The sequence below is a fragment of the Corylus avellana genome, chromosome ca2 (assembly GCF_901000735.1).
Source record: "Corylus avellana chromosome ca2, CavTom2PMs-1.0".
NCBI classification, from domain to species: Eukaryota; Viridiplantae; Streptophyta; class Magnoliopsida; order Fagales; family Betulaceae; genus Corylus; species Corylus avellana.
Genome location: NC_081542.1, coordinates 12,231,389 through 12,256,280, shown reverse-complemented (window position 1 = coordinate 12,256,280; position 24,892 = coordinate 12,231,389). Strand labels below are relative to the sequence as shown.

The window sequence follows — 24,892 nt, the reverse complement described above, 5'->3', positions numbered from 1 at the left end:
CTTTTTGAGTGTTAAACACACTATTAAGCTCCTCAAATGCAATAACAAACAGACCCAAAAGCTCACAGTCAAACTCATAGTAAAAAATTCTATTTCCCATTGCAATCTCAAACAACTCTTAATGCATGTTTCAAATTGAAGATGTCACGACTCATATATAACATTTAAGACCACATAAATTTTGAAAACTAGGACAATAATTTTAAATAAGATTTTTTCTTATATTTAAAAATTAGTTAAGTAATATTTATCTAAATTTTATATTTTATAACTATCATTAAGATTCTATGCCCCAAAATAGAAATAAAAACAAAAAAGAACTCCCAATTTACCATTTCCTAATTAAACTTTACCTTTTATGCATTTTTTGGGCACATAAAGTAATATTGCAACACCAATTAGGAAACATTGTAAAAATTAAAGAGAAAGTGTTGCACATACCCTCAACTGTATATATTAATATATTAATATACTGTTTAGATTGAAAAAAAAAGCTCGATCAGTCCCTTGATCATCCCAGCCGCTTATGTATATGAATTCCTCATTAGTAATGGAATCGAAATAATCTGCTGAATTGGCTTATTTCTTGTGTGCGCCAATTAAAGTCGTTTAGTTGCCTAGCTATGTCTTCTTTGGTTAAAGAAGATATAGTATGAAATAGCAATTTTTACCGGCACGAGTAAAGAGTACGTACACATATATAGCATGTCTCAAAACTAAAACTTTTAAGATACATAAAAAAATAAAATGGTAGTTAATTAAAAGACAAATAAAAGTGATAAGTTTTAGTATAAAAGTGATAGTTAAATAGAGTAATCATGAGGACTAAACTCTAATAGAACCAACAACTTGGAAGCTTAAAAGCCATAGCCCACTCCAAAAGAAAAAAAAAAAAACTAAACTTATACGAAAGTTAAAACACACAAAATAGTGAAGTAGACATATTTATTATTTCGGCCATATCATTTATTCTTCTGGTTAAGCCTAGCCGCTGCGGTTATAGCGGCAGCAACTCCACCAGGAGTGGTGCTCATATCACGCTTGTTCCTTATCTCCGCACTAATCACCCCTTCAGCATCTTCTCGCGTCACTTCTTTGTCCGCCACCAGCCATCGACTCGCATCCTGCCCAGAAAGGCCGAAATTAACAAATAATAATAATAAAGAGAAACAAAACTCTTTTCATCTGTAAATTTTTAATTTGATGCAATATACTTTAAAAAAAAACACAATAATTCAAAGGTCATAATAATAATAATAATAATAATAATTTTTTGATGCAATATACTTCAAAAAAAACAGAATAGTTCAGAGTTCATAATAATAATAATAACCACTTAATAATCAGCATGTTTGGAACGTACGTACGTGATATTTCATAATGAGAAAATATATATATAAAAAATTACCGAAAGAACATCAGAGAGCCTTGTCTTGGCTTGGTCCAGCATTATGCGAGGGTTAACATCGGCGGCAGACTGGGCCATGGAGGCGACGCCACCGGGTGTTACTTCATTTGTCCCAGTTGCTCTCACCTCCGCTGCTTGTATTGCAGCCGCATCGCTCTGGTCAACCGTTTTGTCGCCTGCTGAAAGAGCGCTCGCCTCCAGTGCTTCGCCGATTGTTACCGCATCTCGGCGGCCAAGAGCCGGTGCTGCCGACCTAAGTGGCACCTCTGGGGTCACGTATCGTCCCACAACCTGTCTCACAAACAACGCCAAAAAGACAAAATAAGCACCACTTTAATTTGTCTTGTACGTCAATTTCTTTCCGGGTGATCGATTTGCAACTTATAGAAACTCACAGTTATGACTACTATAATTGATGTCTAAAATATTTTCAGTTGCTTTTGATTTAGAAAAATTATATCAACTTCCTGAATAGTAAAATATTTAGTAGCTTGTCTAAGCTCTTTGGTTTCTCTCGAAAAAAAAAAAGGTAATGAATGTTGAAGAGCAAAATAAATTACCTGTCCACCAACTTCCTCGGAGACGACACGGGTGCCACCTACGTCAACTTCCCTAACGGTGACACCCTGGTCTCTGGCAATATCAGAGACGTCGCGGTGACGAACGGCACCGATTTTTTCATTCACCGCCGCCGCAGATTGCATGACAGCTTCAGGGCCGCCCTTTTGGGTTTGTCCAAGCGCCAAGTTTTCAGCAGCCTGCATGGTGGACGCGTCTTGTGGTGCAATGGGTTTGGACGCCAAAGATCCGGAGACGTCGAAAACGTCGCCGTACTTGATGGCTTCCTGGTGGGAACGCTGCTCATCACGGGGTCTTTGTTGTCCCTGCTGCTGCTGGCTCATTTTTCTGGCAAAAAGAGGGTAATTAATCTGCGATTGTTGATTGGAGGTGCAACGTTCATGAGTGGATGTGTTTGTGTATATATATATATATAGAGGTGCTGGAGTTTAGTGAGAATCTGACAGCAGGGATTTTTTGAATTTACACGTGTGGGATGGAGAAGGACATTCTTGAATTTTTTGTTGCCAGGTGGCTCTTGAGCCCCAGCTTCTGTGACACTTGTGTTGAGTTCAGTGTCATGCTGCGTGACATGCCACCACGTGTTACATATATACCCGGCTAGGCCTAACTTTATACGATTTTGAGTTTAACCTACCCATTATTTACGGATGATTATTTTTGAGCCACATATGAATATGACAATAATTTAATATAAAATTAGTAGATTAAGAGTCTGTTTGGGAGTGCAATTTCAATAAGTGTGATTTTAAAAATTACGTTTTTGAAATCGCTACTTTTTAAAATCGCATAGGCGTTTGGTAAAACATAGTAAGAAGTATTTTTTTTTTATCAAGTGAGTGTTTGGATAATATTAGCATATAAATTATATAATTGCGGTTTCATAGCCAACTAGGTAAATATTGCGTCAAATATTGTTTTAAGCGAAATCGTGATTTTGGTTTAAATTCGCACTTTTTCAAATAAGCACTCCATAGTCAACTTATAGAAATTGCAAATTTTTTCACGATTTTAAAAATTGCGATTTGGTTTAAAAATACAAATTATTTTTTTTAAAATGCACTCCCAAATGAACCCTAAAATTGTAAAATTTGACTTATTAAGTAAATAGATCAAATTATGATTAATTTATATACTCTTAAATTTATAAGAATTTTCAGCTTTGAAGATTGAAAAATCAGATTTGCCTGATCCTCTTTCGGCCGATTTGCTATATACGTACATAGTGGGTTGAAGATACGTAATCAGGAGCAATGAGTCCATTCCAGTGGTTCCCGTACGTTGAGGGTAATTTGAATTAATGATCTAGAGTAGTTGGGTTGGAGCTTTAGGACTTCAGCAAAGTGCATGTATAACTTGAAAAAGAACGCATAATCTAGTTCAACATTCAAGTTAACAAAAATATTTTTGAATTGTTTGAATGGTTGGTTAGCACTAGAAATTCAATTCATTACCAACTTGTTTTTTGAGTTGTTGTATTTTTGCTTATCCATCCCATTTAACATTTTTAGCAATTAATGATGAGTTTTTGATGGATGCTTCAATGTTGTACATCAAAAGAGAAATTGCTGTGAAATTTAATACAAATTCAATCATAGAGGATTTTCGAGATCTAAAAGAACAATGAATTTCATTTTGATAGGTGTTTGAGCTAAAATTTGAAATGTATTATGAAACAATTATTTTGTGTCTTTTCTTCTATTTATTTTTTGGTTGTCACTGAATTGATGCTAATTTTGTTTTTATATATTTATTTGATCTTCAATGTTAATATATTTTTCATTCATACTTTGGCCCATATCTAAATATATTTTTAATTTATGTCGACCCTGTCCATAATACTTTATGGCTCAATCCTTGGTCAGAATCATGCAACCGAGATCAAATCAAACAACCAAATGTAGCTGCAACATTCCACACAGTAGAATTTGGCTTTCGCATATCCATTAGTAAAGCGAAAGTAAAAATACCTAAGATTTTATTGTGAGAAATTTGGATAATATTGATGAATATGGAACATGTTGCTATGGTTTGGTGAGTGCGGATTCCAGATCCTTAGCACTTTATCTCTTGATTTATTTTCCTTTTATTTAGTTTTTGTTTTCTTTTTTATTGCAAACACAAAAAAAGAAAAAAGAAAGAAAGAAAGAATCAAATCTCTTTTGGAACTAGGTTAGGATTTAATTAGTTTAGATATAATTGTTTTTCAAAAATAGAAATTCCCTGTGGGATCGACCTCGCATTTGCAATCCATTAACTGCAAACGATTTGTACACTTGCGAGTATTAAATTTTGACACAACAGCCGCAACTACCCTTGGCGCCTTCAGGGGTGGCCGCGGCCACCCTAGAGGAGCTTCGGGGTGGCGGCACCACCCCAGAAGCAAATCTGGGGTGGTCGTAGCCACCCCAAAAAATCCTTAGGGGCGGTCGCACCACCCCCAAACACCTCGGGGGTGGTCCCCTGAGGCATCCGGAGGTGGTGCGGCCACCCCTGGCCTCTTTTGTGGGTGGCCAACCATTCCGGTGGTCGGCCACCCACTTTATTTTTTATGTTTTTTTAGTTTTTAGTTTTTTTTTTAAAAAAAAGTTTAAAATAAAAAAAATAAAAAATAATGGGTTTTTTTTTTTGGAAAATCTATTCCATTTCATAGGGAATAACTATTCCTCTCATTTTTTAGAGGAATAGCTATTTCTGTGTGTATCGGATTAGTCGTCATTCCCACAGGAATAACTATTCATATGAATAGACACCTACCAAACAAAAGAATAACTATTCCATAAGAATAACAATTTCATTCTAAGGGTCTATTTTGCAAACCAAACGGGCTCTTAGTAAGTAAATCTCATAGTAAAGTATGAAATGAGCTTCGGTTTATATGCAATAATAGACATGTATTTGTTTTAGCAAGCAATTGGGATGTTGCCTAGCTTTGTTATTACACTGTAAAAGTATAATTTTGGCTTCAAAGATGTGTAGGTGTAATTTCAGCGACAATCGCTTATATGTTTTAATGTAGTAAACTAATGTTCTGATAGGTCATAACTATCATATATGATCGACCCGATATGTTACACATTCTCAGTAGGGTTAGCACTGTTCAGATGGACCTGTATCGATGCTCTGACTATTGTACGCTACTGCCCATAACAGCAGCCAGACCGAGTTCGACCTCAAGTGACCCACGCTACTAATAGTGTACGTCTTGTAGTGATCCCCCAATCAAACAAAACTGCGTCGGTCACAAAACAACCACTGGATCCAAGGCCTATATAACACACACATATTTGACCAGAAAATCAAGTGTATAATAAGCCCACGAATAACGCATGTACCGGTGTACCATGTCATACAATGTATCTTATTAATCAGTTGTTAAGGCATTTATCAAGTTACATAAAAAGTAATTATGCACATAACATATGCGTACTCAGTCAGCTAACATATATCGTACGTTTTTATGGCAAGCAGTCGTAAGTATTTACTTACCTCTTACACTCGCTCAATTCTCCATACATTTCAGACTCCTGCTATAACGAAATATAAATTATCATTATGCGTAGTACTAGGGTGCCTATTTTAAACACTTAAGGCCGTATCAAATAGCAAATTAGCCTTTAAGATCACAAAACCCTAATTTCACCCGTTTTAGACATTGTGCAAGTGTTCTGGCTTACGGCTGAATGTTCGGGCTCAAGGGCGAACATTCAGTTAGAGACCATAATGCATGCAAAGCTCCTATTTTCAAATCATCACATAACACTTCTTATCTTAGACCCTTAATGAGCACATGCAAACATAACAAATCATAATAGTATGCAAATCTAAGCAAGCATGAGATGTTTTTAAAACTTTTGAAAACCCTTTTCTCTTCTTAAAGAGAATGATAATACAAACTCATAATGATATTTTAAGACTTTGTAAAGAGCATGAAAATCATAAGAACAATATGAAAACTAAGTAAATCCAGAAGGGTTTACCTTAAAGATGGCAAACCACCTCAAAATCTCCTCCCCTCTCTCTCTAAAATCTCTTTTCACTCTAGGATTAGGGTTTCTGGTGTAGGGGTGGAGTTTGGAGTAAGGAGGGGGATATTTATAGTGGGAGGGGCGTGCCTTGGTTTGAAAATATGGATAATGAGTTAAAATTACATTTCAGATTGTTACTGAATGTTCGGTATTTATGTGCGAACGTTTAGTGTACTATTGCATAGTAGTTCTAGGGTTACAGGTTAAACATTTGATCAATGCCCAATAGCTTACAATTTGGTCAACGAACGTTCAGAGTGGTCCCTGGGTGAACGTTTGTTGTAAGGGTTGGGCTCGAACGTTCGATGGTCCCTCAGCGAACATTCGGTGAGAAGCTGAAATTGGGCTTTTGGTGTTGTTTTTCAAATATAGGTTTTCTCCAAAAAAAAAAAAAAAAAAAAAAGTAGGACTTTTATGATCATAATTAAAACTCTATAAATTAATGGGGTGTTATTGATTTAATACAAGCGATTGTTTTTAATAAATCCTCTTCTTAGGATTTTTAGTATTTTAGGGCATCACACCTATGAACTCAACACGAAATTAAGATGTTATGGTTGATGGGTCTCACCCGTTTAATTAAATGAGTTGAATTATGGTTGACTTATATAGTTTTAAACTTATGTCCAAAATTGACCCAAACCCGACAAGCAATATTTAAGGCTGACAATTTTTCGATATGAATTGCAAACCAAACAAGAACCCAATAAGAAATTAGCAGTTATGGTTGAACAGTTTGACCTGTTTACTTAAATAAGCTCGATTATAAATTATGATTGACCGATTGATAATGGAGAGAGAGAAGAAAAGAAGAAAAAATTGTTAATCGAAGGAAAAATAACGTTCAACGAAGAAGAAACAAAGAGGGAGAGAGAAAGAAAGTGATGAAGAAATGTGAGAGGTTTGTCGACCCAAACCCGATGTCCAACACGACAAGGTCCAAATTCAAAATAAATTGCGCTATATGCTGAAGTTTAGATGGTTTTACCCGCCCGTAGCCCATTGGGATGACTCAAAATTGTTGGGTCAGCCATTTTGGGCCAACTAGATGAGGACACCTATAAAGTTGCTTAAGACTTTATTTCAATAATGCCCCAAGGAAATAGGACATAACCAATGTAATCTTACAATGCAAAACCATATGAAATAAGAGTAATACTGAGTGACATTCCCAATCAATTTTTAGATGTTTTCTTTTATTTTTTAGTTTTTTTTTTTTAAAAAAAAAAACTAATCCAAGAGTTGATTGAGATTGTCATATCAACATTATACAATAATTATATGATAGAAATATAGTTTTTGACATTAGTCATGAAATAATATTCAAAGCTAAATTTGCATCTCACGGGACAAATCTTTTGATAGGAACTTGAAAGTCAAACAAATGTTTAGCTAAAACTTGAGAGATCAAAAAATCAATTAAACTTTGCAGTAGGGGTGAAAAAACTGTTACAGTTAGTGATTATTAGCTAAAACCGCTAACCATATATAACTGCCTAGGTAGTTAGTAAAGCGGTTAGAACGTCATTTCTAGAGTTTTATACATATTTAAACACCAAAACGAGGTTGTTTTATATATATATATATATATATATATAAAAGCACTTAGCTGTTTTTTTCTAACCGCCTCTAAAAGTAGTTAGGCGATTAACGATTCGCAGTTAGGGCGGTTAGCGGTTATTCTCGGCCTTAGCAATTTCTTGTTAATCCATATGATTTTCAGAAAATCGTATTTAAGAAAACAATAAATATGTTTATCCCCCCCCCCCCAAAAAAAAAAAATAGACATTGAATATGATCTTCCAGCCCAAACGTTAAATCAAGTTAATAACTCATTGATCAAGTTGATTAACATTAGGGTCATATTTGGTGTTTGGACAATGCACTCTTTGATTCCTTTCGGCGTGCAAACTAAAGTAAAATGCCTTCTTTTGACTGCCTTTTTTCACTTTTTAAACCAACCCACCAAGCAAAGAACCAACTGGGAGATTTTTAGTAAATTATAATATATTTTCTTGTAATCAAGTCCAATTATGCCCCTTGTTTTTTTTTTTTTTTTGGACTTTCAAAACTTATGCTTTCCTTTCCTTACACTTTGTTAGGCTGTCTGTTTTAGGTATTTGGTAGGAGATAGTTATTATTATTTTTTTAAAAAAAGGGTAGGAGATATTGTTTGCTTGAAGGACAAACTAAAATGCTTGATCGGAGAAAATAGTTTACGAAATTAAAAAGTGTAAACTATTTTTCTAAAAATGTAAAAGCTTTTTGGTCAAATAAAAATTATTTTCGGTTTGACCACTATTTTACGTCGAAGTAAACACCGTCAAATGCAGAAATCATTTTGTAAAAACTATTTTACGTCAAAGTAAACGGAGCCTTATACTCGAACTCAATTCACTAAATGCTTGATTGGCTAGTAAGCATTCATGATTACCTTAATTTGTCATTTTATTGTTAAAAAAAGGAAAAAAAAAAAAAGAAGAAGAGAAAAACAAAATATATTAATTTAAATAAATATTTCATACATTTTCATTCTCATACTTTCTAGTTTACGTTCCTTGGCGTAATACTGAAAGTTATTATTAGATCTAAAATTTAGTGATAATTTTTAATGTTATAGTAAAAAATATATAAATAAAAGTATAAAAATGAAAATATTTTAAAATCAATTACAAAAACTAGTTAATATAACCTTTTAAAGATAGTGGTGTAAAGTAAAGAGTGTTTGGCCCACCGCATGAGAAAAATAATTTATTTTAGATATTTATCTGGTTCTAAAGAATAAAAAAAGAAGAAGATGCTATTGGTCTTTTTCTTTACCAACTTTTCGTCACCCAGTAACCAACAAAAAGAAAACCGACTAGCTTCCCGAAAACAGACACGTGTCTGTACCAACCTTTATCATATATCCTGATGCTTAGCTTAGCTTAGCACACACCATATAGCATGACTTGTGTTGTATGAATCCGACATATTCGGTTTTGTTTGACAATGTTTTTTTTTTTATTGTTATTATTTTTTTTATTTTTATTATTTTTTTTATTTTTTTTTATGTGTGACACATTATAAAAATAATTTTGAATAATTTTTGTGTTTTGAATTATTTGTAATTTTTTTTAACATTAAAAAAAAAAAACCCTAAAAGCAAAATGAGACCATGCATAATAACAACAAAACTACCCCCAATCCCGAAGAAGCTAAATTAGTACATGTAGTGAGGGCTTAAATCATATGATAATCTCGATTTTAAAATGTATCATATGTGGTATCAATCGTAAACTTAAAGATAATTACTTCGATAGGGATTTTGGACAAAACTTGTCTTTTGTGCCCTCCAATAAGGGGACAACACGTTAAATTTGTAAAAAAAAAAAGAAAAGAGTTATGTGAAAACAAAGTCTCTACTTTCTTGTCGCTCGTTGACAAAACTAAAAAAACCCATCATTAGCCTATTCTCCATTACTTCTCTTGAAAACAAACCGAGCCACAGCCCACTCGCCTACGCCTTGCCAACAATAGACAGCGATCTACCGAACATATTTCATCATAATGCTATGATTAATGATTGTTATATATGTATATAATAGATTCTTTTGTAAGGTCTATTTAGGCCATTAACCTCTTCTTGGTAGGGTTAGAGTTGTCCCGAGAGACCCGTAGTATAATACCGATATCTTGAATATTACCGCATACGGTCATATACTAGCTGCTCGACTGAATCTGGCCTCGAGTGGCCCACGCTATTAATAAAATCATATTAGTGATAAAATCTGTACATGGTGTACCCGTTACAAAACAATTATTGGAATTAAGGTCAAACATAAACATTTTTATGTGACTATAGGGTTAAGCTCGTATAATAATAAATTCACAACCATTACATGCACGTACCAGTGTACCATATCATACGATGTAATTTATTGTTCATTTATCATAAAATCATATACCAAGCATATATTTTGTTTAAAGCTGGCATAAACATGTAATAGAAGTGGTATATATATATATATATATATATATATATATATATATATTAAGTAATAACATATTAAAGTGGTAGGCATACATAGCATTTACTTATCTTAGTTGCTTATCCACAAAGTCAGATATCTCGAACTCCACGTTAATGCAAAACATACTTTAATATTATATACAATATATTGGGAGTTCTAATCCATGCATAAGGGGGCCAGAATTAGAATATTTAGTTTGTGGGGTGCAAAATAAAATTAAAAAAAGAAAAGAAAAGAAAAGAAAAGGAGGATGGGGGAGGGGAAGGGGGCAAAAACTAATTTTTAAAGGTATTTTTTTTTTATAAAAAAAAAAATTTGGAGGACCACCCCTTGTCTTGGGGGGCTGGAGCCTAGGGGTAGTTCTGCCCTTGCATGCATATGAAAACCATAAGCATATCATTGGTACACTAATCTATATTTAAAACCCTAATTATCAATTTCTAGTGCCTGTCAAACATTCAGCTTCAAGGTCGATTGCTTAGCCAACAAGGGTCGAACGTTTGATCAAAAGCAGTGGAAAGTTCGATGAATGCTCGAATGCATAAAAGACTCAAATTTCTACTCAGTTCGTATTCTAACTTAACTAAAGTTCATAATAACCTTATAAAAACATGGGTTAAATACCAAATACCCCCCTTGGGGTTTAGTAACTTTATTTTTATCTCCCTGGGGTTTCATTTTTATCACAGGACCCCCCTGGGGTTTTGATAAAAGACCAAGTTAGTCCATCCGTTAGTTGACAATTAGGACTGACACGTGACCAATCAGATGCTGACACGTGGCACATATTTAATTTTTTTAAAAAAAATTAAAAAAAAAAAAAAAGCATAGAAAAATTGGGGGGTGGCTCACACTCCCCTTTGGCCACGGGTAAGTGGTCGCCACCCCCATATAGGAAGTCGGGATGTGCCAAAGGCCGGAAACGCACCTCATGGGCACTGCAATGGTTGGGGTGGCTTCGCCACCCCTGCTTGTTGGTAGTGGTTTCGCCACCCCCCGAGCCCGCGGCGGGTCGGAGTCACCCCAGCGCCAAAGGAGCCACCCCAAATGGCTCGGGTATTCTGGCTTCAATTGCGCTTTTTCTTTTTCTTTTTTATTTTTTTTATTTTAAAAAAATACATTTTTTTTTTTAATTTACAAAAAAAAAATTAAATAGGTGCCACGTGTCAACATCTGATTGGTCCACATGTCAGTCTTAACGGTCAACTAACGAATAGACTAAATTTGTCCTTTATCAAAACTCTAGGGGGTCCTGTGATAAAAATAAAATCACAAAGAAAAAAAAATAAAGTTAATAAACCCTAAGAGGATTTGAGGTATTTAACCCTAAAAACATATTAAATCATAACAACACATGATAAAACATGAAAATTATGAACAAGCTCGTAACTTTTTGGAAAACTAATTACCCCATGTGTGTAACGCCCCAAATAGTTGAAAGTACTGATCCCAATTCCCAACAGTTGGTTTTGGGTGGCCACCCATCTCACCCCAACTCTTTTTATTTTTATTTTTATTATTATTACTATTATTATTATTATTTTTTGATGCCATCAAAGAATAGCATTATTATTTATTCCTTTAACTATATCAACAACTATACGAACAACTCGATCAAATATATTATATATATTAGGAAAAAGAAAAACAACTCCATCATATAACATATTAAAAAAAAAAGAAAAAAAAAAAGAGAAAAAAACAGTCCATCAGGTGATTCAATCCGACGTGGGAGAGTCATTTCAGATCCGTGGAGACTGAGCGATCTTTCTAACCCTCGCTGTGGGCTACCATTCTCATTTTCTTCTTTACATCCAACAATCCCTACTCCCAGGTTCCCATCCCCCATCTTCGCTTCACTGACGACCCCTCTCGCATCCGTCCGGTAATTTTCCCACTCTCGCTTTCCCGAGAATCTCACTATGAAGATAAAAACCCAAGCTTTCAGCTTTTCTGGGTTTTTCATTTTATTTTTGTTGCTGTTTTCCTCACTATCTCAATCTTATTTTCTTTTTGTTTTGTGTGGCAGCCAATTGTAGTTGTTTTCTGGGAAGATCTGGTTTGATTTTTGAATCGATTTTGGTTTTGGGTGGTTTTCTGATCTGGGAATATAACATTTGAGTTTCGGAGAGACCGAGCACCGTGATTTGTTTAACTCGCGGGGTTAGGTGTTCGAAGATCTATGAGTTTCAGTGGTTTCAGTGCAGTTAGGACGCCTGAAATTGTGATTTTTAGCGCGAGGTAGAGATCTTTGGCTGATTTGTAGCGGTGGAGAACTGGATCTAGTGGGATTACTGTGACTGAATCAGCGAGTTTCACCATGGAGACCCTTGTGGTTGCTCAGCATAGGAACCAGTACTACAGCCGAAGTAAATCCGGTGGGCCGGTCCGGTTCGGTTCGTCGCCGTCCGGAGACTTCGGAGGGATCAATTGCCGGAGTTACCAATCCGGCGCAGGTATACTACCGACCCCATTGAAGGCTTGCTCTACTTCTGTAGCCAAACAGTGCTTTTCTTCTCCTTCTTCTTCTTTGCCTGATACACCATCCCCTACACACTCTGATAGCAAAACACACTCGAAAACAACTGTGAAAAGCGCTCCCATTAACATCGACTTGAAAGCTTGTAGGAAAGAGAGGGCTTTTAGCGAGGATGTTCCTAACGAGCGGTTTTCATTTTCTGAGCTCTGGGCTGGTCCCACGTACTCGAACTCGCCGCCGCCGAGTTCTTTACCGATACCCAAATTCTCGCTCCGGCCAAAGAGGACCGCGTCGCTTGACTTGCCCTGTTCGGCCCCTGAGATGATCAAAACGCACCACCCAATGGCCAAGTCTGCACCCCCATCGCCTACTAGGGAGCATCACAGTTCTACCAGGGATATCTTTCGTAGTGCTGACTCTGCGACGAAGACCTTACGTCGCATTCTTAATCTCGATGAGTGACATGGTTTGGAGTTTGGGGCTCCTGTAAATATATCTATTTTGAAAACTTGGGTTAGTGTTAGATTGTATATAGAGTGAATAAATCGGTCAGTAGTGCGACTCTGTTAGAGTTTTGTTTAGCTCAGTAAGCGAGGGCAATGGCTGTGGTGGGTCAACAATCTCTGGGTTGCACGTTAAGGGTTGATGTGGAGTTGGGATTGAGCTGTGGACTTGGATTTTGGTCATGGGCATATGATAGCGAGAGGAATGTATGCTTATTATGGGGGGGTTTTGCGGCTCGGATGGAAGCAAAGTAGCATGAAAATTTGCTTGGTTGATTGATTGATGGAGCTGTTCTTTGGCATGGATGGAATGCCTGACTGCTGTTGAATTTATTGGGCCTGAAGGAAAAAACTTTTCTAGTTGAATGTGGAAGTTATGATGCCAAGCTTTGGGTTTAAGTTTAGGTTTTTAGGTCTTTGTTTCAGAGCCTGTATATACTCTAGAATCTGGAACTGACTACTTGCACAAACTCCGTAGGCTTCTGTTTCATTCTTGTTATCATCAGCTTCTTTAGTTCTTAAATTTTATTATCCTTTCTTTCTCATAGCCTAACTTTATTACCCTTTCTCATAGCCTGACATTGATTAATCTCTTTCAAAGATCAAAGTTGCCTCAATCGGCTGCCAGATGATCTGCCTTCCTATAACTCTTTACCCACCTACCAACATCTCCCCCTCTTCATATTTATTGTTTCTTTTAATTCTGTTAGGATCTCACTCCGTTCTGTACACTCTGCGAGGTGTTCGTCCCCCTTCGCCGCATTCCTGTTTTTAAAGAGGGAAAAGTGGGAAGGGGTGGAGATAGTCATAGTTTGCTGCTTCTGCTTCAGTTAGTAGCCTCAATCCGTATTGCTCTGTCTCGTTGTAAGCCCCTTGTAGTTGCTTCTTCTTGTAACAGCATAGTGCTGCATCCATCTTGATCACCGAAAAGGTTCATCTTCCTTGTAGGTTGTTGATCGAACCAAGCCATGCACTAGGTAAATATCCTTTTGAATTTTGATTTTCTGTGCTTTAAGTATATTTTTGTAGTACTAATTTAACTGCTGTCGCATTTCTCTTTTTCCCAATCTGTGAAACAGGGAGCCAGCCATTCACAGAAGAATCAATGGTGGCTTTGCTAGTAAGATTTGTTCGTGCTGGATCTAGTGTTTTGTATGTAAGTCTTGTGAGAAGCTGCGTGCAGTTTCTTTATGTCGTCTCTTTTGTTTGAAAAATGCATGTTTGGTTGTTTTAGTCTGTTGTTCCTGGAGTCCCCTGATCTAGTGGAGTCTATATATTATGTTAGTATTTGGCTAAGTTGCTGTTATCATGTCCCTTATCACGTTGTATCAGACTGTAACGTCGGTATGTTTTTTTTATCTATGTCAATGTTTATGTCATCATGCTGCCTTATGATTAATATTACTGTTTCTTGCATTAATTTTTTTATTATTTGCTTATTAAATTTGATCTACTACACAATCTTTTTTTTTTTTTTGAAAACATCTACTACACAATCTTGGGTATGGCACTTTCTTGCCACAACTTTTTTTATTTTATTTTTTTAATTTTAATTTATATATATATATATATATATATATTTGGCACTGGGTATCTGGAACTTCGCTCCGACTAATCCCAGGGGTGTACAGGCCCTCAACAAGGAGTTTTCCGTAAGTGCACTTCGGTCAATTTAAGTGGTGAACCTCCAGTCCGATGGCCCCAATAAGCAGTTTCAACTTAGAGTTTGTTTGGGATTGCGTTTTGAGAAATAACCTTTTTTTTTGGCCATTTTTAAGCTTTTTGGACCCTTAAAAATGCTTTTAATTTTTTTATCAAACGAGTAATTTTTTCATCAAATAGACTTTTTGAGTGTTAAACGTATTTTTAAGTCTCAAACGCAATTCCAAATAAGCCTTTAGTGGGTTTTAAACCTAAGACCTTAAGAAGTGTACTCAAAGTCTTAGGTTATCATCCCTTGTAACCTTTTTCCGCATTTGATTAAAAAAAAAAAAAGTCTTAGGCTATCTAGCCATAACTTTTAAGTCACAACGCCAATTTTGTCTAATACCATATTAGAGTTGATCTTCAAATTAATATTAAAATTATTGTTGTCTTTTGTTCTCTTCTGAAAAAAAAAAACCTTACCAAACAACCTAACTACGAAATACTTTTAAAAACTCAAAAATAGTTTTTACTTTAATGTTACAAGAACATGTTTTTAAATGAAAAAAATTTCACTTGATAATTGTCCAACTGATTTTCTATCTTTAAGTTCTTGATAGATGTCGATGGCCAGGGAATTTTTACTGTGATACTTTTGAAAGGTGAATTTTAGTTCCTGCTTTCAAATAATTGCCCAAGTTTCTTTTATTTGCTGACAGCTAATTTGGAAATGGTGGTCCAAGATATCATAAATTCTTTAGACTCTTGTATAATGTCCTGGTGCTTCCCCTTTCTCGTGCCCAAATTCTTGAGCATCTTGTGCTGGGAAAACTTGCTTTTGCCCTTTAGCATTCGCACTTTTCAAAGTCACTTTTTTTTTTCTGTCTTTGTCTTTGTTTGTTGGAAAGGAAAAGTGAAACCAGACAGAAGGGGGAAGAAGAAAACGGTTTTGATGTTGGACTATTATTATTATTATTATGTAGGGAATAACTTTTATATAGACTTTGCACAAATCAAGCTTTCTGTGTCTTATAATGAGTGAATGAAACATGATAAATTCAAACACATCGGATTTTTCTTCGAGTCGGCGTAAAAAACACAAACTTTTTCTTTAATTCATCGTCAAAATTCCTCTACTGAATGTCACCGCCCCCATTCCTCCGCTGGACGCCGTTGGCTCCTGTTCCTTCATATCCATGCATCTCTTTCACTTTGTTGAAGCAATCCACAGATTCTTCAATTCAATATATTTTTTTGTTTTTGCTTTTGCTTTTTTGTTTCCGTGTGTTTGAGGCAATTCAAAAGTGGTTGAATTCTTTGTTTTTGTTTAGCCGTAAAATATATATATTTTTTATTTTGGGAAATATCTTTTTCTTTTGTTTGATGTTACTAAAAATTGTTAAGCAAAGAAAAAGTTTTTCATAGTTGACAGAGAATTATACCTAAAAAGGAAAAGAAAAGTCTCTCATTTGGTTGAAACTTTATTTTTAGACCAAGCCTTCGTTTTCATAGTGAACTCTAAATCACCATTAAATTCAAAATTCAAATTTATTGGTTATGTATTATCATGGCCATTACCTCTTTCTCCCACATTCCTCCACACCACCAACTCCACCCTTTTTCATCCTATCACATCCAATCTAATCATGTTGTTAGTGCCAATGGCCCTTCTTTTTTTTTTTTTTTTTTTAAGTTTTTATGTTAAGTTTCAACTTAGAGATTTTGGATGTAACTAAATACTAAATATTTATTTTAAACTTTGGGCAAACATTAAAAGGAATCATACTTTATAAATATTTCTATTGAAAAATGTTTCATGTCAACTTACATTTTCTTGGGCATGTACTTCCTCCCATAAGAATGACATGCAAGTGTTCGAAGATATTCCCCAAATACAATGAACATTGATATTTCATGGGAAAACTTCACTTATCTTTCGAAGTATAGACCATACTTTCGAAGTTTAAAAATTTGCACTATTACCCCTTGTGTTAATATACCAAAATTTCCAAACTACCTATGTTTTTTTTATTGTCTTAAAAAAAAAAAACTTAAAAAATAGAACATTGATTCACGGTTAAGCCTAGGCAATGGGTCAACAGTAGGGGTGTAAACCCAATTCCAGTTAGCGATTAGTGGCTAAAACTACTAACCGGAGCTGGGGTAACCGGTTGGTCAATTTTAAAAACGGTAGGCGGTTATGTAATAACCGCTGGTTATCCAGACCAGTAACCGGGTCTTTAAAAAATTTGGTATTTTGGGCTTATTTTGGGTATCAGACCTTTTGGCTTAATTTAGCCTTTTTTTTTTGGCCTTTTAAAAAAAATTAATAATTAGAACTTTTTTGGCCTAATAAGCTAGGCTTTGTTGTGGTTGTCCAAAAAAAAAAAAATTCTAAGGTAAATGACTTCATTTTATATATATATATAGGTTATCGGTTATAACTGGGTGTATATAAATGTAAAAACAGGTAACCGAACCGGTTATCGGTTATTTCCAACCGCTTTTAAAAGCGATTGGCTGGTTAGCTGATTACCGGTTGGTGGCCGGTTATAACCAGCCGGATTTACATCCCTAGTCACCATACCCACGACCTTAGAACATTAGGTATTTTTTTTCTTTTGCTTTTACATTTTTTTTTTTAAAAAAAAAAAATTAAGAGCACATTTGTATTTTTATAAATTTTACAGGAGTATAAGAGCCATTTCACTTATTTACCGTTTGATTTATTGATTTAGTCCTAAACTCTATCGGTGGGGTGAAATTGAAAGGGAGAATTGTTGGGATACCAACATTACAAATTTTTAAACTTCGAGGCTATGATTCATAGTTGTTGTGATCTCACCCACTGATAGGCCTGTGGCTTCTTACCACCTAGAACTATTATGAGCCAAAAATGGTCTTTTTATTGCACTATGGCATGTCTCGATTGTAAAAGCATCAATACTTCCTGAAGAATTTTTTCCTTTTAATTTTACCCATTTTTTGTTAAAATTTCCAAAATGGCCCAATTTTATTTATTTATTTTTTAGAAAAGTGAAAAAAACAAAAAATGAAAATTCTGGTGACTCTAATCTTCAATTTCTGGATGGAGTGAACTGCACATTCTTTGGTGTGCTTCTAATCTTCAATCCGCGTTCTTAATGCTCCTACAATCGCTGCAAAACAATAATAAATAGCAAAGGAGCTTGTCAAGTGTGCCGGCGGGGTCTCACTCCGATGCCTAAGTTAGTATATCTGAGTAAAGGTGTATGCTTCTAAATGTACAAGATTTCAGTCAAAAGTTTATACCTATGATATAGGCCTTATGGAAATTTATGTGGGAGTACTGAGACTTTGATTTGGACCCGAGATTCTTCTCCAATTCAGCTTGGTGTAGGGCTATTACTCGGATTCTTCAAGGAGTCTTAATTGGACCTAGATTGATACCTGGTTTGTATTATACATGCCATGGATGATCACAGGAGAAAAGTTTCTCCATATAGTAAGCCAGACTTCAAGGGAAAAGTCCAGGCCAACAACATGTGCTAAGACCCCTTCAGAGGGATGAAATGAGAGCACCAAGAATCACTTTTTATCTTGGTGATATGATTCCAAGTTTGGTATGCCAGATTGGCTACCATTGATCCAGAGGCAGAGTCCGAGGTGTGCAGGGAGTTGATCCATCAACATGTCCAAACAAATTCTGACCTTGCAGAAAAGGAACAAGTTGTGCCTTCCACAGAAGGACCTTCTGTCACGGTTTTGTTTAATGGTAATGTGATGAGTAAGTGTATGGAGTAGATGAGGAAGAAGGAGAGGTTTGAGTTCATCAACTATGCTAGCATCTTAAGCTAAGAACCGGTATTTATTTTTATTTTTATTTTTATTGTTATTTATTTTTATGACGAGGAACCTCAACAAGTTACGGCCCTTCGGACTTATCCCTACAGAATAAACTTCGAACCCGTGCATCGCACATTTAAAAGTTTTTCTATACAGATCAAGGAAATCACTAACTTTTTACACCAGACAATGTGGTCCCAAGAAAGAGTTTGCATCTAGCAAGTCTCGAACTTGAGATCTAAGGGGTAATACTCCCTGATACCACAAACCTTAGGCTCTAAGAACTAGTACTTTGCTGTACATCCATCCTTTAGCCAATCTGTTGGTGATGAGAATCATCTTTAGCAGTATCTGGATGAGGATCAACTTTAGCATTATCTGATCCATTAGATATACACTTGTACATATTACATCCTGATGGGTTAATATTAACCAACAACTTCAAATATAAAATATTTGAAATTATTTTCACCTTCAATCACATATGAACACTTTCTGAACTAAAAAACAAAAAGTTATCAAATGTCTCTGCAAGATTCTATGCAAGAGCTGCCCACCAAAGTAGCAGACATAGTAGGAAGCTACCTCCAACCACCATGGTCTAAGACTGACACTAGCGATCTTGGCATTGCCTGAACATGCAGAGTCACAGATGATTTTGTCTCTATCTGGGTGGAAGAGGACCTTTAGGTTGCCATTATTGATTAGGGTTCTTGAGATTTTGGAATTTCCTGCAATAAAAGCTCAAACCCAACTCTTCTGTTTCCATGACATATTTAACACCAGCAATTAAACTTCCTCTGAACCTTTGTCTGCTGGACCATTCCACAACTAGGCATTAATTTATCTCTCAACTTGCTTATTTATTTATTTGGTAATTGGTAAGGATAGACATACTGCACAGAAATATTTATCATGCAACCTTCGAAAATTGAAGCAAAGGCTATAGCTTTTACTCTTAGGTTTCTGTGACCTATTCAAGTGCTTTACAACTCCTTTGGAATTTCTTTCCTATCGATCATTTTTCTACCTCATCTGTTTCTTGATGTAATGGAGACTTAATGAAAAAAAAAAAAAAAAAAAAATTAGAATTTGGGGTACTCTTCTTTTCATTTGACTTCAGAACAATGAAGGAAAGGTAAGGAAAACTTGTAAAACGAGGAAGTCATGTTAGAAAAGATAAGAAATTAAACAACCATGAGTAGAATGTGAGAGAAGAAAAGAAACAAGTATAAATGTTATCTTTCCCAAAGCAAAATTAATCCTCGTGGTTGACCTAATTTGTAATTAGCTTCATGTGGTATATATTAAATTAAACTCAAAAGTTCTTGAGGTATGTTAAAAAAACAATTTAGTCCCTACAGTCAAATCTCGTCCACTGACTTAATAGATTTCAATAGCGTTAAATGTTAGAGCCAATAAAATTGTGACACGTATTCTATTTGAATAATGTCATACTAACAGAATTTGTTAAATTAGTAAACGAAATTTGGCTGTAAAGACTAAATTATTTTTTTAGCATACTTAAGGGGTCTCTAAGTTCATTTTGATACAACAAAAAACTAATTACAAATCAAGTAAGTTATTGGGACCCATGCTAAGTTCATTTTACCTTTTTTTTGTTTTTTTTTGAACTTTTTCATCTTTTGATAATAGAATTTGGGATAGGCTTGGACCCATGCTGTCAGCAACATATAGGCTAATGAAATCCTATCAGCCAAGATAGTGTGAAGACATTACCTAGGGCTAGATTCTTTCTCATCCATTTGTTTAAATAGTAACCAAAACCAGAGAAAAGCTTGTATGAGAATACAAATATCAGCTACTGATTTAGAAAGTTGTCATGGTGATTTGCAAAAGCAAGTTAATGTACAATCAGAATCCCCTTTTTTCCCCTTTAGCCTTGACATTATTATTAATCAATGCAAATATTTGAAGGACATGGATGGTTTAACTACCAAGTACTCTTTTTCAGTGGATAAGAATCACTAATCCCACCTCTTTCTCTACAGATGCCTTTAGCCCTTCATCACCATGTTAGATTAGTTTTGACACTATTTATCTTTTAATTCCCAACTGTGGCAAAGACCACCACTTTTTGTTGCCATAGGACCATCACTCCTTGGACTCATTAGCTTGCTCAATCATCTTATACAAGGGTGTAATCTTTTAAAAGTTTTCCTCTAATCGAGAGTATGACTGACAACTTTTGACCTAATCTGTTTACTCAACACGAACATAACACGAAATTAGTACATTAGGGTTAATGAGTTTGACCAGTTTAATTAAATAAGTCAGACTCAGACGTCGGGTTAGGGTTGACTTATATAGTCTTATACTTATGCCTTGACACACAGCATTTAGAGCTGATAATTTTTTACATGACTTGCGAACCCAGTACAAAATTAACAGATTAGGGTTGAAGGGTCTAACATGTCTAATTAAATGGGTTAGATTAAGATTAACCTATATGGATATATATTCTTATATTCATGCTTGGACACGATCCGAACTCGATACTCGAACACAAATTGCCACGTCTCAATTAATATTAATCTATATAGTCTTATATTCATGCCTTGATACGATTCAATCCTGACACTCGAACACAAATTGCCACGTCTTATCGAGAGGGGGAGATTGATGATGTAAAAGTGAAGAGGTTGATCAATTGCATGTCCAAGACAAACAACTTTGTTAGATTTGAAGCTTTGGACCATCTGCGAAGTATGCATAAAAATTCTTGACATTATTAATTAATGCAAATATTTGAAGGACAAGGATCCCTTATCTACATATCCCTTTAGCCCTTCACCACTACGTTAGATTATTCTTTTAACTCCCAACTGTGGCAATGGCCACCACACTTTGTTTTCATAGGACCCTGACTGCTTGGACCCATTAGCTTAGCTCAATCATGTTTTCCTCATGACAAGAAGGGACTTTTAATGCGGTCTGTTAAATCAACATGGAATCAACGGGTTAGAATTGAGGAGTTTAAGCTGTTTAATTTAATGGGTCGGGAAGTCAGGTTAGGTCGAGCTATATAGTCATATACCCATGCATCAATACACAATATTTAGGGCTGACAATTTTTTACACGACTTACAAATCCAACTCGAAATTAACATATTAAGATTCAAGGGTCTGACCAATTTAATTAAATGGATCAAATCTTATAGATGTCCCTCTATTCTTGTGGAATGCAACTCCCTCCTCACTATCTTGGCCATCAACCAAGGTCACCTCTTCTCGGATTGGCCTTGTGCTCTTGTCATTGCCGATTGTAGCCAGTAGTTCTCCTTTTTCAGTTATTGGACCGCTTCAAAGGTCTCTAGATGTGCCAATTCTCGGGCACACTCGGTTGCAAAATGAGCAACTTTCCACTTAGTGTTTGGAAGCATTCTCGATAACTCTTATTTCCTTTCAGCTTTAAGAATTAGGAGTTGCAAAGACCCTCCCTTGTAATTTGTTTTTGTGTTTTTTTTTTTGTTTATCTCCCTTTCATTTTCCCAAAGTTGAATAGAAAAAAAGAAAAAAAAAATGGATCAAATTTCTCAATACGACACTCGAGCTCGAATTGCCACGTCTTATGGGATAAGTTGATAAATTGTCCAAGCAAGACAAACAACTTGGTTAGATTGAAGCTTTGGAGCATCTGCGCAGTATGTATCAAAATTCTTAACTACTACTCAATTGCATAGAGTCAATTGATTGGAGTCATGAAGCGGTGGCATTGAAAAAGACAGTCGAGCTTGGATGCATTCCCTTGAAAAAGTCAGTTTTAACAGTATGAATCAAATTTTAATACGTTGAGCACAACAACCAAAGATGGGACAAAATGGGATAAAGTCACTCGTGGGAAGAGAATCTTTATGGATTAATTAATTGGTTTCCATGATTATTAATCTGAATTAAAAAAAAAAAACAAAACAAAACAAAACAAAAAGATAGAAGAAGATAGATTGCCCAAGTTTTGAATCATCAAATTAGTCGTCACTTGAGAGTACAATCAACTCTACAATATCTCTCATCCTCTTCTCTTATCTCTATCTGCACTGGAGATCGAGGGTGAAAATGCAAATACAAAGATAAAAAATTAGAAAAAACCCCAAAAAAAAGGGCCAAAAATAGATTTTTTTTTTTTTTAAAACCACTAATATTATTATATTCTTAATTAGTGGGTTGATCAAGAAAATTTGGTATCATCAAACTCAGAATTCTCCACTCCATCTAACAGCATTTCTCGGTTACGGCATTCGTGACTGCAGAAGGCTTTTTCACCCCTGAAATATTTGTTAGAACAAACACTTGGGATTAGATTTATCACAAAATAAAAATAAAAATAATAAAAACTGGCTGAGACTTTGTTGAAGTTAATATAGAAGAATGCATTTTAGGATAAGCATAAGGTTTTTTAGTAAGAATTTTGGCTTTAATTTTTAAAATAAATAATAATTTAACATATGTTAAGAGAGATTTTGAGTTTAGATATATGAGAATGAGTATTTTATTAATTAAATGATTAAATTTATATATATATATTTGTTAAAAAAATATTGTATAAAAAAGAGAGTAAAGAGAAATTATTAGAAAAAGAATATAGAAGCTTAATTTAATCATAAAGCAAAATAAATATATATGTTTTAAACAAAGAGAAGATATAAGAAAAATGAGGTAATTTAACAAAGAGAAGGAAAGGGACCAAACCTGTAAATGTAAATATCTTTACTCTGTTCAAGATTCTTCCTGCAAGTGTAGCAGAGGCTGAGGAAGTCCTGAAACGCAGCGTTTGGCTCTCCCGGCAAAGAACAGTAACTCTCAACAATGCAGTTATCAAATATCCGCGTCGTTCTTTGAATAGGCCCGCGAGATATCACGCACGTATAATCCTCAGAGAGCTCCATCTCGCTCACCGAGAGATTACCCGCAACAACACGCGGGGATCCGAATTCTGATAGCTGCAAATTCTCGGCCGTTGATATTGGAGACTGATCACTCGGAGAAATCGCAGAGGGTGGCAGAGGAGGGATTTGAACTCGAAGGTTTGTGCCAAAGAAGACCTTTCCATTGCTGGGTTTTGAAGGACTCTCTGCAATACTTCCATCGGCGATCAGAGTATCCACGAGAGCAAGGCCAACGCCTTTGGAGTCGATTTTTTCCCACGAGCAGTGTTTGTTTCTCGAGAAAGTTTTTGGTGACTCTGGTTGGCTTTTGTAGGGGTGCCCAAAAGGAGAGAATGGTAAGGTGTCAAGAATTGAGGTTGGACTAATCAAAAAATCAGTTTCAGAGAGACCCTTTGCTGTAAAAGCTCTGAATCTCGGAGAATCAAAGAAAGATTGAACAGGTCTGCTGCGTTTCTGGGTGGGTGATGGCTGTTGAGAGCTGTGATCAGTCATCAAGGATTGCTTGCCGCTGACTGCTCTAGATCTGTTTCTCAGCATTCTCAGCCCAATCGGGTAAGCTTTAGATGAAAGAAAAGTTGATTTACAAAGAAAGAACAATAACACTCACAGAGAGAGCTCACCTGAAAGATCAAAAACAAATTCCAATCATAACAACTTGCATGCAAGCCATTTGAAGAAGAAGAAGAAGAAGAAGAGCAGGAGAAGGGTAATTTTATTCTCTGGTGGATTTCAGAAAGAAATGGCATAAATATGATTTACAACACCCCATGAAAAAGAAAACTCATCAATCATCATCAATACTGTGTAGTAAAATCCAAATGAAAGATGTCTTTATTTCTCTCAGACTCTGCTTTCTGGTAGTGGGTTTTTCACTCCTGCCATCAATTACACTCAAGTCACATCCCTGGCCTCCTTTATTCAGTCTCAGTACTTTGCAAATCGCAACGAATTAACTTGCAAACAGAGAAAGTGGGCAAGAGGAAAAAAACAACAAAGGGAAGGCCTTTTAACTCAAAAGAGGAGAGTTGTGTTGGGTTCTAGCCATTTTTAAAGAAGAAGATGAAGAGGGACTGAGGAAGGCATGTGCATGATAATCAGTGGTTTTGACAACACAGCTGCCTCAAACTTCTTGATTTTAAAAGGCACACATTTGCTTATTATATGGTAATTTACTTATTTATTTTGGTTTTCTTATTTATTATTATCCCTCTCTTTGTCTTTTTGTGGGGAGTTTCTTTTCTTTTTTCTCTTTTTACGTAAAAATTCTACTTTTTTCCAGACTCTCTTGGACTGTCTGAAATCTCTCTTACTGTAGCCTGCGCTATTATTAATGCAGAAATAAACGCACGCACTTGTAGGGAATGCTTAGGTCACCCTAATCAGGGTCCTTCTAAGCAACGAAGAGTATATATATATATATATATCTATAAACCTAAAGGGTGAAAATTATTTTGATTTTTTAGATTGAATTTGGTTAATATTTTTGTTTTAAAGAAGAAAAAATAA

At 35.4% G+C, this 24,892-nt stretch overlaps 3 protein-coding genes across 3 annotated transcripts; 1 reads left to right on the top strand and 2 right to left on the bottom strand.

Moving 5' to 3' along the window:
- Window positions 1-758: 758 nt before the first annotated feature.
- Window positions 759-2,358, bottom strand: LOC132172273 (late embryogenesis abundant protein D-34). Its single transcript, XM_059583748.1, has 3 exons — window positions 1,969-2,358; window positions 1,409-1,699; window positions 759-1,124 (listed from the first exon to the last, which is right to left on the bottom strand). Exons 1-3 carry the CDS (start codon window positions 2,308-2,310, stop codon window positions 963-965), a joined length of 795 nt encoding a protein of 264 aa, XP_059439731.1. The 5' UTR covers window positions 2,311-2,358; the 3' UTR covers window positions 759-962.
- Window positions 2,359-11,707: 9,349 nt separating this feature from the next.
- On the top strand, window positions 11,708-14,389 carry LOC132171544 (uncharacterized). The gene is made up of 3 exons (XM_059582886.1): window positions 11,708-11,913; window positions 12,058-13,987; window positions 14,090-14,389. Exon 2 carries the CDS (start codon window positions 12,349-12,351, stop codon window positions 12,967-12,969), a length of 621 nt encoding a protein of 206 aa, XP_059438869.1. The 5' UTR covers window positions 11,708-11,913; window positions 12,058-12,348; the 3' UTR covers window positions 12,970-13,987; window positions 14,090-14,389.
- An 8,041-nt stretch (window positions 14,390-22,430) lies between these two features.
- On the bottom strand, window positions 22,431-24,534 carry LOC132170818 (FCS-Like Zinc finger 8). The gene is made up of 2 exons (XM_059581934.1): window positions 23,190-24,534; window positions 22,431-22,765 (listed from the first exon to the last, which is right to left on the bottom strand). The coding sequence occupies exons 1-2, from the start codon at window positions 23,921-23,923 to the stop codon at window positions 22,669-22,671; spliced, it is 831 nt and encodes a 276-aa protein (XP_059437917.1). The 5' UTR covers window positions 23,924-24,534; the 3' UTR covers window positions 22,431-22,668.
- Between the last annotated feature and the right edge of the window lie 358 nt (window positions 24,535-24,892).

What these genes read in the sequence shown, in the direction of transcription:
- LOC132172273 (XM_059583748.1), bottom strand. Translation starts at nt 2,310, where the DNA reads ATGAGCCAGCAGCAGCAGGGACAACAAAGACCCCGTGATGAGCAGCGT. An exon ending in CCGAGGAAGTTGGTGGACAG is followed by an intron (nt 1,700 to 1,968) that starts GTAATTTATTTT and finishes TTTGTGAGACAG; the next exon opens with GTTGTGGGACGATACGTGAC. An exon ending in GGCTCTCTGATGTTCTTTCG is followed by an intron (nt 1,125 to 1,408) that starts GTAATTTTTTAT and finishes CTTTCTGGGCAG; the next exon opens with GATGCGAGTCGATGGCTGGT.
- LOC132171544 (XM_059582886.1), top strand. Translation starts at nt 12,349, where the DNA reads ATGGAGACCCTTGTGGTTGCTCAGCATAGGAACCAGTACTACAGCCGA.
- LOC132170818 (XM_059581934.1), bottom strand. Translation starts at nt 23,923, where the DNA reads ATGCTGAGAAACAGATCTAGAGCAGTCAGCGGCAAGCAATCCTTGATG. An exon ending in AAAGATATTTACATTTACAG is followed by an intron (nt 22,766 to 23,189) that starts GTTTGGTCCCTT and finishes CAAATATTTCAG; the next exon opens with GGGTGAAAAAGCCTTCTGCA.